This window comes from Aspergillus viridinutans (assembly GCF_018404265.1).
Source record: "Aspergillus viridinutans IFM 47045 DNA, scaffold_4, whole genome shotgun sequence".
Lineage (NCBI taxonomy): Eukaryota > Fungi > Ascomycota > Eurotiomycetes > Eurotiales > Aspergillaceae > Aspergillus > Aspergillus viridinutans.
In genome coordinates, this window is record NW_025091220.1 from 2,442,118 (window position 1) to 2,455,199 (window position 13,082).

Here is a 13,082-nt window from a genome sequence, read left to right on the forward strand (position 1 = left end):
TTCTATTATTTTGCTTTCCCTGCCGGTGTCAGGTCTATGTGGGCTTTTCATAGTTATTCTGACCTCTGTATCTGAAATTAATTAGGGTCTGGTCATTTAGCATTTCTTTGTTTCTCTCACTCCAGATAATCGCTTGCCCACCATGTCGTCTAGCAACCAACCGCCTCTTCCGTTTGTCTACCAGTTCGCCGCTGGAGCAGTCGCTGGTGTATCAGAGGTATGAGCTCGCTGAGATCTATCGGCCACCATGTGCTCGAGTGCTAATTCAGTTGCTTCCCAGATTCTTGTCATGTATGCGATACCCCGGTCAAACCCACCCATAACCTCACACTTTAACCCGCTGACGGATGCGATTTAAAAAACTACACAGGTACCCATTAGATGTGGTCAAGACGCGAGTGTAAGTGCTCTGGAAACTCTCCACGCGCCAATGCGATCGTGCGAAGTCGAGGTGAAAGGAAGCGCAGCTGACATGGGGTCATCATGCCACAAATTACAGGCAACTTCAGTCCAATGTTGCTACCTCCGCTGCAGAGGAAAGATACAATGGCATGTTTGATTGCTTCCGCAAGATCATCAAGAACGAAGGGTAGGTCCATATGTCCCTATTAGACGGGCAGAAATGATCTGTGATTCCCACGTCGGAAGCTAATTGTGGGACTCTTGAGCAGATTCTCACGTCTATACCGCGGTATCTCGGCCCCCATCCTGATGGAGGCTCCCAAGCGTGCGACCAAGTTCGCCGCCAACGACAGCTGGGGCACGTTCTACCGGGGTCTCTTCGGCGTGCAGAAGCAGACACAGTCGTTGGCCGTTCTGACAGGTGCCACCGCAGGCGCCACCGAGGCGTTCGTGGTCGTGCCATTTGAGCTGGTCAAGATCCGTCTGCAGGACCGCGCCTCCGCGGGCAAGTACAACGGTATGCTGGACGTGGTGCGCAAGATCATCGCCACCGAGGGCCCTCTTGCCATGTACAACGGTCTCGAGTCGACGCTGTGGCGTCACATCCTCTGGAACGGTGGCTACTTCGGCTGCATCTTCCAGGTCCGCGCGCAGCTCCCCGCCCCCGAACCCGGCAACAAGTCCCAGCAGACGCGCAACGACCTGATCGCCGGTACCATCGGTGGTATCGCCGGTACCGTCCTCAACACCCCCATGGACGTCGTCAAGTCCCGCATCCAGAACTCCCCCAAGGTCGCCGGCCAGGTGCCCAAGTACAACTGGGCCTGGCCTGCCGTTGGCACCGTCATGAAGGAAGAAGGTTTCGGCGCCCTCTACAAGGGCTTCATCCCCAAGGTGCTCCGTCTGGGTCCCGGCGGTGGTATTCTGCTCGTTGTTTTCACGGGTGTCATGGACTTTTTCCGTAAGATGCGCGGTGAATAGAAGATGTATTTCATTTAGCATGGAAGGCCAAAAATGATTTAGATGAATCGACATGTCTCGCCGACATAGTAATGTCTACGATTGTGAAACGCGTTGTAAACAGCGACGGTTGTAATAGGCCCAGCGCATATTTCCTACTGAAACCGGCCAATGTCTATTTAGCAGGTCATATTCAAATATGCAGAAAGATTGCGTCAGTCTTATTTGAAAGCTATCGATTGATTAGAACAACTGATAAAACACTAATGATTAAAAATCGAGGGCAGCCTCGTCCACAACAGTCAAAAGGTACATTGCAAAGCCGTAGCGCAACAGATCCGTGTGTAATGAGAAAGCAGCCGAAACTAGCACAGAACACAGACAGCCGTGTATGTCAAGAGGAAAAAGGGCAATAGGGTATCGATATAATGTAAACAGAACATATGCCAGAGACTGAAAAAGAAAAACCAAGGCGGGTCAACAGATGGTGCAAGGACCGTTGCCGGTGACAGATTACCGCCGAAAAAAATAAAACACTGTAGTCATTCATAACCTGGGTGCTATGCAGCGATATCGAAGTCGAGATGCAACATAACACCGAGGCCCGGGAAAGCTGGAAAGGATGAAGAGGAAGGAAACAGAACAAACAAGATAGATCTTGAACGGACAAACCCATGAATATAACACAATAATCTGATAAACTGCGATAGCCCAAAGAATAACAAGCGACAGATGACGAAAACATTAGATCCGGATGGTAACGTCGAAAATGATGATATGTCAAGACTTCGTACGCCGGTCAACTGCTGAACCCTATCCCTCCGTGTGACGCCCGTGTATGCAATATGTCATGACATGCACTCGTAGAAAGAATGACCGATTGAGTTGCGATCCCACAAAAATGAAGGGATCCTCTACTGCAACTCCATTGCGTACTCATCTTCTTCCTTGAAGCTCATACCCGCGTGGCCGGAGCTGTTCCAGTATTGTGCTTGACCCGAGTTCCCACCGTTGCTGCTGCCACCGCTGTTGTAGGATGGACTGAGACTCTGGGGGCTCAGCGCCCCGTTCTGGGCAATAGGCTCGCCCGCCAAGTTGGTATGCTTGGGCACTCTCAAGCCGCTCCCGGGTCCTCGGCTGTAAGTGAAGGTGCTAGGATCGTTCTTCTCCAAGGCGTCCAGTATCTCACTCCGCATGCGCTTCTCCTCCTCCGTTTGTTCAAACGGCCAGGTGCCTCCGAGACTAGTGATCAACTCCGCGAGCTCAGACTCTTGTTGCAGCTTAACGTGCAGAGCCCACATCAAGTCGCGCATCCAACCCACGGCACCGTTCAGGATGTCACCCTTGTTAGGGCCCTTCTCCTTCTCCTCGATGGGAAGACCCATAGTGATATTACCAGCAGTAGCACGACGGCCATTGCCACCGGCCAGGAGGGAGGTGGCTACGTTCGAACTGGATCCGTTCCCTGACATGGTACTGTTATTGACGAGCTGTTTCCGGACCTTGTCATCCTCCAGACGATGTTGCGGTACGAGGTGAGAGAGATCCTGAATACGCTCGTTGATGTTGTCTCGCCGACGACGCTCGACCAGATTGTGAGAAGCTCTCCGGCGCCGACGCTTTGCTTCTTGCGATTCCAAATCCTGGGCGCTGCCCGGCATGTGCGTGTCAACCTTGGCGGGCAAAGAGGCATGCTTGCCAGACTTGAGTATCTCCGAGATGGCGGCATGATGAGAGGGATGGCCCGGCGATGAAATGGGGGACTCCATACCGAAGGAGTGAGCGCTTCCGGGAGTGCCATCCCACTGGTTGGACAGAGTCTTCTGATGCCGTGGTTGCAATCCAGTACGGATCGGTTGTGTAGGGAAACTACCAGATTCCGGAGTTCCAAGAGTCAGGGCACCCAAAGCTGGAGTTTTGGGGGTCATGGGGCTGCGCCCATCGGAAGATGTGCGGTCGATCGCCTGTAAACTCGGGCGTGCCTTGGCGTTAAGGTAGCTCTGCTCGAAATGGGAACCCTGCAGATGGGATGGATTGTGTTGTTGCTGGTTCAGGCCGCGGAAATGATCATAATTGAAACTGTGCATAAAGGGGCTGTGCATCGGAGCCCCGTCTGGAGTGTTGGAATACATCTGCGACATATGACCGGGATGGCTCATAGAGATGCCGGCACCGGAGTGGTCCTGCATGAAATTCATACTGGTATCGCGTTGGATCCCATTCTGACCGCTGATTTCCAGGTCTAGCAACTCATCTGTATCGATTCCAGAGTTTCCAAAGTTGAAGCTTGACGACATATTCTGTTGTGAACCGAACGGGTAGGACATGAAACCGCTGTTCTGCATGGACAGCTCCGAGGGATCCACGGCCTCATTCGAATTTCCAAATTGGTTGTTTATGGGGTAGCCGTTCTGCGACATCATGAAGTGGTTGTTGTTGTTGTGATCGTCGGGATCGCTCTTGATGAAAATGCTCGCTTCACTCATAGCGTTTGAGCAGATAGCATAGACTGGCTCCCCGAGATTAACTCACGAAGAATATGGTAGTCGGAAAGTTGTGTGGCGATGGACTTGAAAGGTTTCAGAGATGTATCGGGTATTGCGACAAGATGTGAACCCCGGATACTCGAATGGCGGAATGAATTAATTCTATGAAGATGCACCAACAAATCTGTTATTGCATCGAGAAGGGTACGTGATGATCACTTTCGTAAAGGGGATATGAAAGCTGTCGGTTGTCTGCAAGGCGACCGTCAGCTGGCCTAATTCCAAGGAGAAAAGGAATCATCCAGAGATAGTGAGGGGCTGCACGATGCATGCGCCAATGAAGGAAAAATCCAGAGAAGAGGAGGGATGATGATACGTACGCTTGTATGGATAAAAGGAGAAAATGATGCTGGCAAGATGAAGTTGGGTATATGAATGCGGGACAGGTGGCTGTGTGAACCGGTCAAGGGATGTGATTCGGAAGCGGGCGATTCGGAGAATGCGCGCGTATCGTGGGGTGTGCTAGGCCACACCGACGATCGTCAACCACGCGAAGAATGATGAGTCAAGATCTCGGCAGCCCTAAAAATAAGCACCTGGTAAATGAGAAAAGCACATAAAATTATGAGGCAACAAAATCATAAGAAAGGAGATTCAGAAGATAGAAAGAGATAAGTCAATTGAGGGTCGGAGGATCAGGATGCGTGTCCAGAAGGAATTTAGTTGAAGAGAAGTTGTGACGATGGTTGTGGCCGCAAGATCCAAAAAGCAGCTGGAAAAAGGAGAAGAGGCGGCCAGACCAAGAGAGACAGAGACAGAGACAGAGACCCGGGTCCGAGGAGGCGAGATGTGGGTTAATCTGTCGGGATTTGGGGCGTTGAGCCACGATAAGGGAGAACCATCAAAAAAGCAATGTTGGCTGAGCCTTTCGAGGCGAGCAAGGTATTCGCGGGCAGACAACTCCGCGGCCGCGGTGCCTCCCTCCTTTATCTTCTTCCGTCTCCCTGGTTCTTTCCTTTTCAGTTCCTTTTCCCCACGGTCCTTGGATGATATGACAGATCTTAGAGCAAGATGAGCGCAAGTGAGGGGGATAAAGTGATTAGATCCAAATTGGCCCGGGAGATGCACAGTGGGGTAAGCTGGGTGAATATATTGGGCACTGGACTGCGAAACCCGGAGTACCTAGAGAGAGGCGGTGGGCGAGAAATTGATCAATATCATCCGCAGAGACGACTCGTAACGATACATCCAATCAATAGAGGTTAAGCAGTCCCCGATTGACGGCTATTAATATTGATTAGGACAATTTGGGCCGATCGCTTTGTCTTGTTGAGCATGAGAGGGGTGGAGGGGAAGGATTGCCCCCAGAAGGCGGTCAGAGCGACAACATGCGGAGTTTTCGACCGCTTATATGCATCACGGAGCAATCCACGAATGTGCTCAACGATCGCTCTTTGTTGCTGTTTCTTGCCTCTCCGGTTTCAGATCATGTAATGGATGCTTGTCCCTTGCATCTCATGCTCATGCAGAATGAGGCACTCCTTTCTCTCTCCTCTCACCCGCTTTTTGGCGGGTGTGAGACGGGAATCCAGGTCCGAAAGGGTAGACCTCCGTATCCTAAAGCAAAGAGTACTAGGTTGCCCCTCTTGAAGCTCAGCCGTTGTGTGGGATGTCCGAGCAATCAAATGGCGAATCAGCGCTACCGCAACTCTTGAGCAGAAATCTGCGAACAGCTTCGGCTCGCGCTTCTCCGACGGTTTCCCCTGCAGAGCTTGATGCAAGCGAGGTTGTGCAGCAGATGGATAGCGCTGTAAGATGTTGTCCATAGCGAGGGATCTTTTCCTAGGATTCGGCGTAGAATTCCTTGGCTCACTCATATCCATTCCAAAGAGGAGGGGTAGGTATAATCCGCCTTGTTTCGGAACACTGCCTTGGTGGAAGAAGGTAACCATCAGGCATCGTGGCTTGTTGCGTCTCACGTTGATTATCCTGCATGGAGGGATCCCCGCATGGACCTTTTACCCGGAGCGCATCTCTCCAGGTCTCATAATAATTGATCTCCAGGATACGGCAGTAATGACAGAGATGGAAACATATCGGAAGAGAAGAAAAATAAAATATTCACTTACCAAGCAATCACTTGAACTGTGTTGATTAGAGTACTCTAATGGGGTCTGGTTTGGCAGCGCAGATCAGCTCTGATCCCTCAGAAGGAGAGGACGTCTTCCATGCACAGAACATAAGAAATACGAGGAGAGTGAGATGAGGCAGGGGGTTTTTTGAAGAGAAATCACACGTGGCAGAGCCGCAGCTCCAAAGAGCCCAATCAAGCGAACAGGCAGAAGCGCAAGAGGCTTAGCCTTTGCGAAGCTGGTGCCGGGGCAAAGAAGGGGCAATAGCAAGTGCAAGAAGTTGAGAGGAATGCAGAGCAAGACTAATCCAGAGAAGAAACAGAGGTAGCTGTGAGGCTCAGCTGGGATGGCTTACAGTTGCTTGAGGTTATCCGCTTGGTACGCGGGAAAGTCGGGAGCCAGGATGAGAGGGCTCGAGCTCAAAGGAGCAATCAGGATGGATTCCGCGGCAAGTACTGCAGCGAACTGGTTTGATTTGATTTCGGTCCGTCTTCTGGCGAATGATGAATTGCATGAAGACGAATCGAATCGGATTCAAGCGGGGGTGTTGGGGTTAGTGGATAGAAAAAAGCAGTCGTCCTCTGACCGGGACAATGAAAGCAGACGATAACTGTGAGGGTGAGTAATCCGTAATCACGAATGGTCTGATTCAAACGCCTTTGCAGAATGGAAAGGATGAAGGAATGAAGGCTTTAAGGACTTCTCGAGGCGCTCCTGGGAAGCTCTCATTTGATATACCACGGTGATGGTCATGCAGGGTGTCGATCGTCTATCGATGGGCTTGATGCAGCTACAGCATTACGTAGCTTGATTGCCTATTTACCGCAAAATAAATTGTTTATTCTTCCTATTTATTTATTATTATTTATTTATTTTTATTTTACTATTGAATTATCAGATAATTCTTCTGCGGATAGATAAATGAAGTAAATAAAAAAAAAAAAAAAAAGGATAAATAGTGGTGGACCGACCAGTGGCGGTGCGGTATTGGTGGAGGAAGTATGTGATGATGGAGGGTCAACCAAAGTGATAAATCTCATACTGCAATTTTATTATATGGAATTTATTTACCAAAAGGAGGGGGGAGACAAGAACTATGTTGTATGGAGGGTGTTACAGTCCGGATGAGAAAGATGAAGAGGTAGTAGTGGCAGATCAAGACAAGAAGAGGATCTCGAGTCAGGTATATTAGGGCATTATCGACCTCCATCTTCGTAAGGTAGGCATTCATCCCATGAGCAGTCCAGTACGATGGCTGTCACCTGTTCGTCCTCAACAAGGGAGTCATGACTCACTCTCATGGTCAGCCTCTCTGCCTTGGTTTCATGATAATTCCTTGGTAGCAATGTATCAGATGTCCAGCCAGGCTAAGAGAAATACCCTACATACCATGCCTTCCACTCTCGACATGATTTATACATAATTCTAGTGCATGATCACTACTCGAACGAAGAATGATCAAGCAATGTGAGTATTTGATATTGGATCTAATTGGATCTAGTGCTCTTAGCCATTACTGCGCGAAGCAGACATGACATCATCCCGCCAACTTATTCTGCTGCATTGCGACGACCATTATTTCTGCTCCATGTGTATGTATGCATGCTCCTCGTCCAAATATTTTGGCCGAAATGGGAGACTCACTGATGGTGGGCGGCAGAGTGGTGGGGGGTGGAAGAGTACTCCGTAGACTCGTTATGCAGAGTCGAGAATCAAGTATCAAGAATGTCTGATTCGTGGGACACCATGTGGAAGGGTTAAGCTAGTGAAAAGGCAATCGTCGTCGTTAGTTTCCATTCTCTCTCCTGTGATTCTATCTCGTCTCTTGTCTAAGATCTATGTATAGAGACACTAGGAAGATCGACGATTTCGACAGGCTGGAATCCATACCCGGAGGAATCGCCAGTGGGCTGTGTGGGATGTGGCCTGTGGAGGGGCTCAACCGTTTCACTTTCAGCGCGAGACTTGACTTTCTAGCTTCTGGTGCTGTGGTGGTGTATTCGCAAGTCACTGCCATGTTCGTATCAACTGGTGCTTGGACCCAGAGGAGCTGGAACAATAAGACAGCGAGGATTCATCATCCGCCCTTCTCTTGTCTTGTCTCGCCACTTGTCCGAGCGCTTCAAAGCTGAGTACGGAGTTGAGCCCAGTCTCCAGTGCACAGCCTTGAACCTCGTAATCTGCTTTGAGTCTAATGATCTTGTTAGTCTCCAAGCGGTCCGTGACACCCTGCAAGGTGGTGAATCATGTCGCTTTCCGAGATGCGTCCTGCACCCCGACCTAGYAGGCACTAGAGACAACACTAGGGAGTATGTTGATGGTCCAACCAGGCTTGCCCTCTCATATTCCGCCCTATCTTATCACAATTTTGAGGATTGAGCGAAGAAAGGTATGTATGCGAATATCGACGGCTGTCGCGCTTCATACCTCGATCTTTTTCCGATTAATCATGATTTGGAATACTGTCGTCAGAAGAATGCGGGGGGAAGCTTATTAACCGGAATGCTGTCAGCAATGGACACCACAAACCCGCTTTTTTCACTCATATTTGATCAGATAGAGAAGAATCTACGGCCAGCCAAAATGGCTGATTTTTGATCTTGGTTGTTGACCATGACTATGAAGTCATGGTTCTCAGATGGTATTTAACGGTTCGGAAATGGTAAGCTCAGCAGTAAAAGCTCCTACCTGACAGTAGAGTCTAGGCAGTCAGAGCTATACATCCCTCTATACATCGCTTTATTTGACCTCTTCACTGATATTATAGATATCACAGTTTACTCCATTTTCCTTCCTTTTCGAAACCCATGCCTAGGCTGAAGATTGTGATAGAATCCCTGCTCTCTGGCTCGTGCCCGTCCCGTCCCGTCAAGGTTCGGAGTGCATGATTATGGCCAACAGCAATCCATGGTCACTTCAAGGAGTCTTTAATAATAATAATGGATACTATAATACAGTATCCAAGGTTGCGAGAGACCCCTGTCTCGGTAAATAGCTGTCCATATCTTGACTTCCAAGAATATAGTATCTTCCCCTCCTCCGCCAACAAAGGCCGGGGTAATACGGAGTACGTCAGCTATTATTGTTTCGCCTTTCCTTGATTTGCTCCAATCTGCCCCGCTTTGTTCCTCATCCCCAGTCCTGTAATGGGCATTGGTATGGTGATTTTTTTTAGTATACAGCAACCTCTTATGAGGTCCAAGGGAGAATATCTCCGCTGGATCCGCGGGACGGGTGGATCATCCAACGGAAATAATGTAGTTTGTAGGTACAATGCCGATTCCAGTGATACATCTCGGATTATGCGTCTATCTCCCGCCTAGCTTCTGGGGTGTAACATTCACAAAGTAAGTACCTACCTGCTTACTCTGCAAAAGCAACAGATCTCAGATAATACCTACCCAAGCGCTATCTCCCCGCATAAGTTCCCATGTCCTACCTACCACAACACCGATTACAGGTGCGACAAGTTCTCTGTAAGCGCCACGCAATACGACCAACATGCAACTGTACCTACATGAACTTATCTGCCCTTAGCGCATGAATTATTCTCGGATGACTTCCGAAAATACATCGTCAGAATCCAGAATGCAAGTAATAGCATGGCAGTTCTAGCGAAGATCGACTCGATTGACAAGCAAGGTTGCCAGCCGGGGTGCACTTCAATACTAAGGTAGGATCTGCAACCCTCGCCGTAAAATACCATTGTCCAAGCTACCTACCTTAGTTAATCTTTGCACTTTCGGATCCGGTCTACGGAGTACCTACATGCCATAATGAAGGTGGAAGCGTCACCTTCGCTCTTCTTCACTGCTCAGAGTGTTTCATTTCCGGTCTCCTTTCACAAGGAATTTCTGAAATATTTTGACTTATTCAGGTTTCTTTTCCATCAAGTGTATTTTATTATTACCATGCTAAACAGTGTCAATTATGGTACTGTCAATACAAAGCAGTTGCACATCAACAGAACAGGATAGGGACATGATTTACTACCTAGGTACTTTAACATGGAGGGCAGCCATGAGCCGGTCAACCAATGAAATGTATTGAAGCACTACAGTAGATGGTATATGCAGTCTTTTATTGGCCAGGAGAGCTTTGAGAGGGGTGACACCAGCTCTTCTGGGCTTAGTTCCGTCATCTGATCACTGGTCACCCTTTCCAGCTCTCCCATTGGTCAGCGGTCTTAACGCTAGCCCAACCTCCCCCAGCAGAGCTCCTGTTGCGGCCATCGGGAAACATTCCGCATCATGGTTATTATCATCATCACTCATCAAGGTCAATTATCATCGCCGATTCAGAAGGTGAAACAAACACGAATAGATCTCAACACCGAGCCTATAGTCATCAGGAATATTAGTCTACTGCTTTGCGGAGACGCTTACATTTTACAAGCATTTACTGAATCATATACTGAGGTATGTAGCAGCCTTGTCCAACTGCCTCGAGCTGGGAACCGACTACGAACTTTCCTCCCCCCTCCTTAACAACTTATTTCCCCTCTCGTCACCTTTTTCCCTTCTTGCTCAATCTGAGTCATATGACAGTAACTGACTATCTTGCAGCCTATCGTCGACCGCCCTTTATACTCTCGCCGCTCGAAATAGTATCCTTTCCATTGTTACGCTATCGGAACAGCATCGTCATCGTGCAGCTGTGCGTTGATTTCTCGTTCTCCACGCACTCTCCACTCTTACTGGACATATACCGTCTTGGGCTTCTCCGGCATCTGAACTTGATAGTGGAATTGCGCTTCTTTGACACCACTTCTGTCCATCCGGAAGCGACACTGACTCGTCCTATGGGAGGGGGAAATACAGCTGTCGATTAGCCGAAGCCTGATAGCACACCTCCATAGCTCTTCAAACGGCGATCACAAGCTTGAGACGTCAACTAAACTGCCGTCGAGAAAGGCTATCTTTTTCAGTCGGCGCTAGACAGATTATCATCATCCCGTGCCCAAGCTCCTCGGGAGTCTAGTCCAGTTGCGCAATAGTCAGCTGGCCCGCCTGGTCTTGACCCTATCAAAAGCCATTTCTCTTATTTGATTTTGCTTTTCTCTGTGTCTGCGTTGCATTCGCACACCCCCATTCTTGATTTCCTGCAGATCATCTGCACGCACATCCTGGTTTCCGTCGTGCATAGTCCCTGCAGGCGTCTCCTTAGCTTGGAATTCTACTACGGCTTCTTCAGCGGTCTGCGAGACGCTTACCTTTCTGGGCTGTAGCAATAGCGTCTGCAACGGGATCCCCACCCTCTTCATCGTCTTTTGGTAGGTGACAAGACTTGACAAGGCAGAAGACTGAGCCGAATCAGAGTCATGGCTACTACTTCGTTCCGAGATTCTGTCAACTCATTGGGCTGGTCTCGAAGAGATGCGGATCTACCAGCTCGTACTAACACTTCCTCCACCCCCTTTCTATCGAAATTACAGTCACTAAATCCGTTCGGCCAAGGAGAGGGCTATTTGCGACTGCCCACTCACGAAGCTCCAGGAGCTCCTCTTCCGGCTCCAACTCGACGGGAGGAGGAAGAAGGTTTCTTTGCCTGTAAGTCATCCTCGCTCATGACCGAGATATCCGGATCACCGCCCTCCTGTGTGGGTTACTGCGCCTGGTCCAGGTGACTGGGACTCAGTTCCTGCATCTAGGCCGGTTTCACGCAACGTCTAGTGGCGGCGGATACATTTTTTTTTTTTCGAGTTGAATATTCAAGCATACTGATCAACATTGTCCTCGCTAGTAAGCCGATGGGATCGGATGCTCATATTCATCGCCTGCAATCTGGGTGCCGCAGTGTGCTTCATGATTTGCTTTTTCCTTTTCCCAGTGCTATCGTTGAAACCCCGCAAGTTTGCCATTTTGTAAGTGTGCCATTCCAGATCCCGCCAGTGACTATCATCCACCCTGCGCCCGCCTTGCATTCTTCCAAGCAGCCTTAAGGGAGGGGCACGAGGCGGTGCAGCCGTTGTCATGCCGTGGCTGGGGGCCATGTAGTACCCTCTGCTGTGACTTATCATATCGCGGCCTCGGTGCATCCACAAGAATATCGTTGTTCCGTGCCTTGGACTGACTCCAACCGGTTTTGATCCTAGATGGTCTGTCGGTTCTCTGCTCTTTCTACTATCATGGGCTGTCCTCATGGGGCCCCTAGTCTACGCTAAGCATTTGGTCTCGGGATCACGGCTACCATTCACTGCCGCCTATTTTGGCTCGATTGCCATGACTCTCTACTTCGCTGTCAAGGTAAGTGCCTTGATTTCCTCGTCTCTCTGCGCCATCCCTGCCGCGATGACCGGCATTGGCGGTTTGATAATGTTCCCCCTTGCCGTAAATGAGTTGCGGGTGCATATGCAAGTCAGCGTTCTCATTTTTACGATGACATCACCGCGCACCTTCGCTTCCCTTGTTATGAGCTGTTGGCCTTGTGGTTGCATCGTGCAGACCTCGATTCGGGCCATGCCCCTGATCGTCGACTGCCTCTTGTTATGCTGCAGTCCATCGTTCGTGTCACTTTGGCACTAGGATCCGCACCTAACGGCAATGGAATATTTGCGTGATAAGACTACAGAACTACTGCTGACCTTTGACTCGAAACAGCTCCACTCCACCCTCCTAACTCTCATTTCGTCAATTTTCCAGCTTGCAGCCCTGGCTTGGTATCTGGTCAGTTATTTCCCCATGGGTAGCACCGGACTGCAATTTATGGGACGATTTGGGGCACAGCGCGTCGGAGCCTGGGTGACCAGCTGATATCTTCCCCTATCATCTTTTGTTCACACTCTCGGATGCTACAACTGTACTGCTGACGACTATGTACTATTTTGACGGCTTTCGTAGCTTTTGTCTGCACTGTATGAGCCTTTGCTTGCCTCTCTGGGTCCGGGAGCTTCTGATGCATCTACTATGAGACTAGAGTTGATGTCTATGTACATGTACCGTACACCTTGTTCATGGATACTTAATAGACTTGGAGCAGAACCATCAGTCGAACGTATTCGAAGACTCATTGCGGAGACAGTCCGAAGTGGTCAGGAGAGTCCTGCTGTTGATACACTTGAAATTTTACCAAAGGCATGGGAAGGATGATCACTAACTATTGG

At 49.4% G+C, this 13,082-nt stretch overlaps 3 protein-coding genes across 3 annotated transcripts; 2 read left to right on the plus strand and 1 right to left on the minus strand.

The window, feature by feature from the left end:
* Window positions 1–142: 142 nt before the first annotated feature.
* Aspvir_006802 (putative mitochondrial 2-oxodicarboxylate carrier protein) lies at window positions 143–1,383 on the plus strand (the record flags this gene model as incomplete). The annotated part of the gene is made up of 5 exons (XM_043269992.1): window positions 143–217; window positions 281–291; window positions 371–400; window positions 500–589; window positions 672–1,383. 5 exons carry the CDS (start codon window positions 143–145, stop codon window positions 1,381–1,383), a joined length of 918 nt encoding a protein of 305 aa, XP_043125927.1.
* An 893-nt stretch (window positions 1,384–2,276) lies between these two features.
* On the minus strand, window positions 2,277–3,848 carry Aspvir_006803 (basic helix-loop-helix domain-containing protein; the record flags this gene model as incomplete). The annotated part of the gene is made up of 1 exon (XM_043269993.1): window positions 2,277–3,848. The coding sequence occupies one exon, from the start codon at window positions 3,846–3,848 to the stop codon at window positions 2,277–2,279; it is 1,572 nt and encodes a 523-aa protein (XP_043125928.1).
* Window positions 3,849–11,300: 7,452 nt separating this feature from the next.
* Aspvir_006804 (putative Golgi traffic protein SFT2) lies at window positions 11,301–12,732 on the plus strand (the record flags this gene model as incomplete). Its single annotated transcript, XM_043269994.1, has 4 exons — window positions 11,301–11,529; window positions 11,723–11,843; window positions 12,075–12,225; window positions 12,580–12,732. The coding sequence occupies 4 exons, from the start codon at window positions 11,301–11,303 to the stop codon at window positions 12,730–12,732; spliced, it is 654 nt and encodes a 217-aa protein (XP_043125929.1).
* Between the last annotated feature and the right edge of the window lie 350 nt (window positions 12,733–13,082).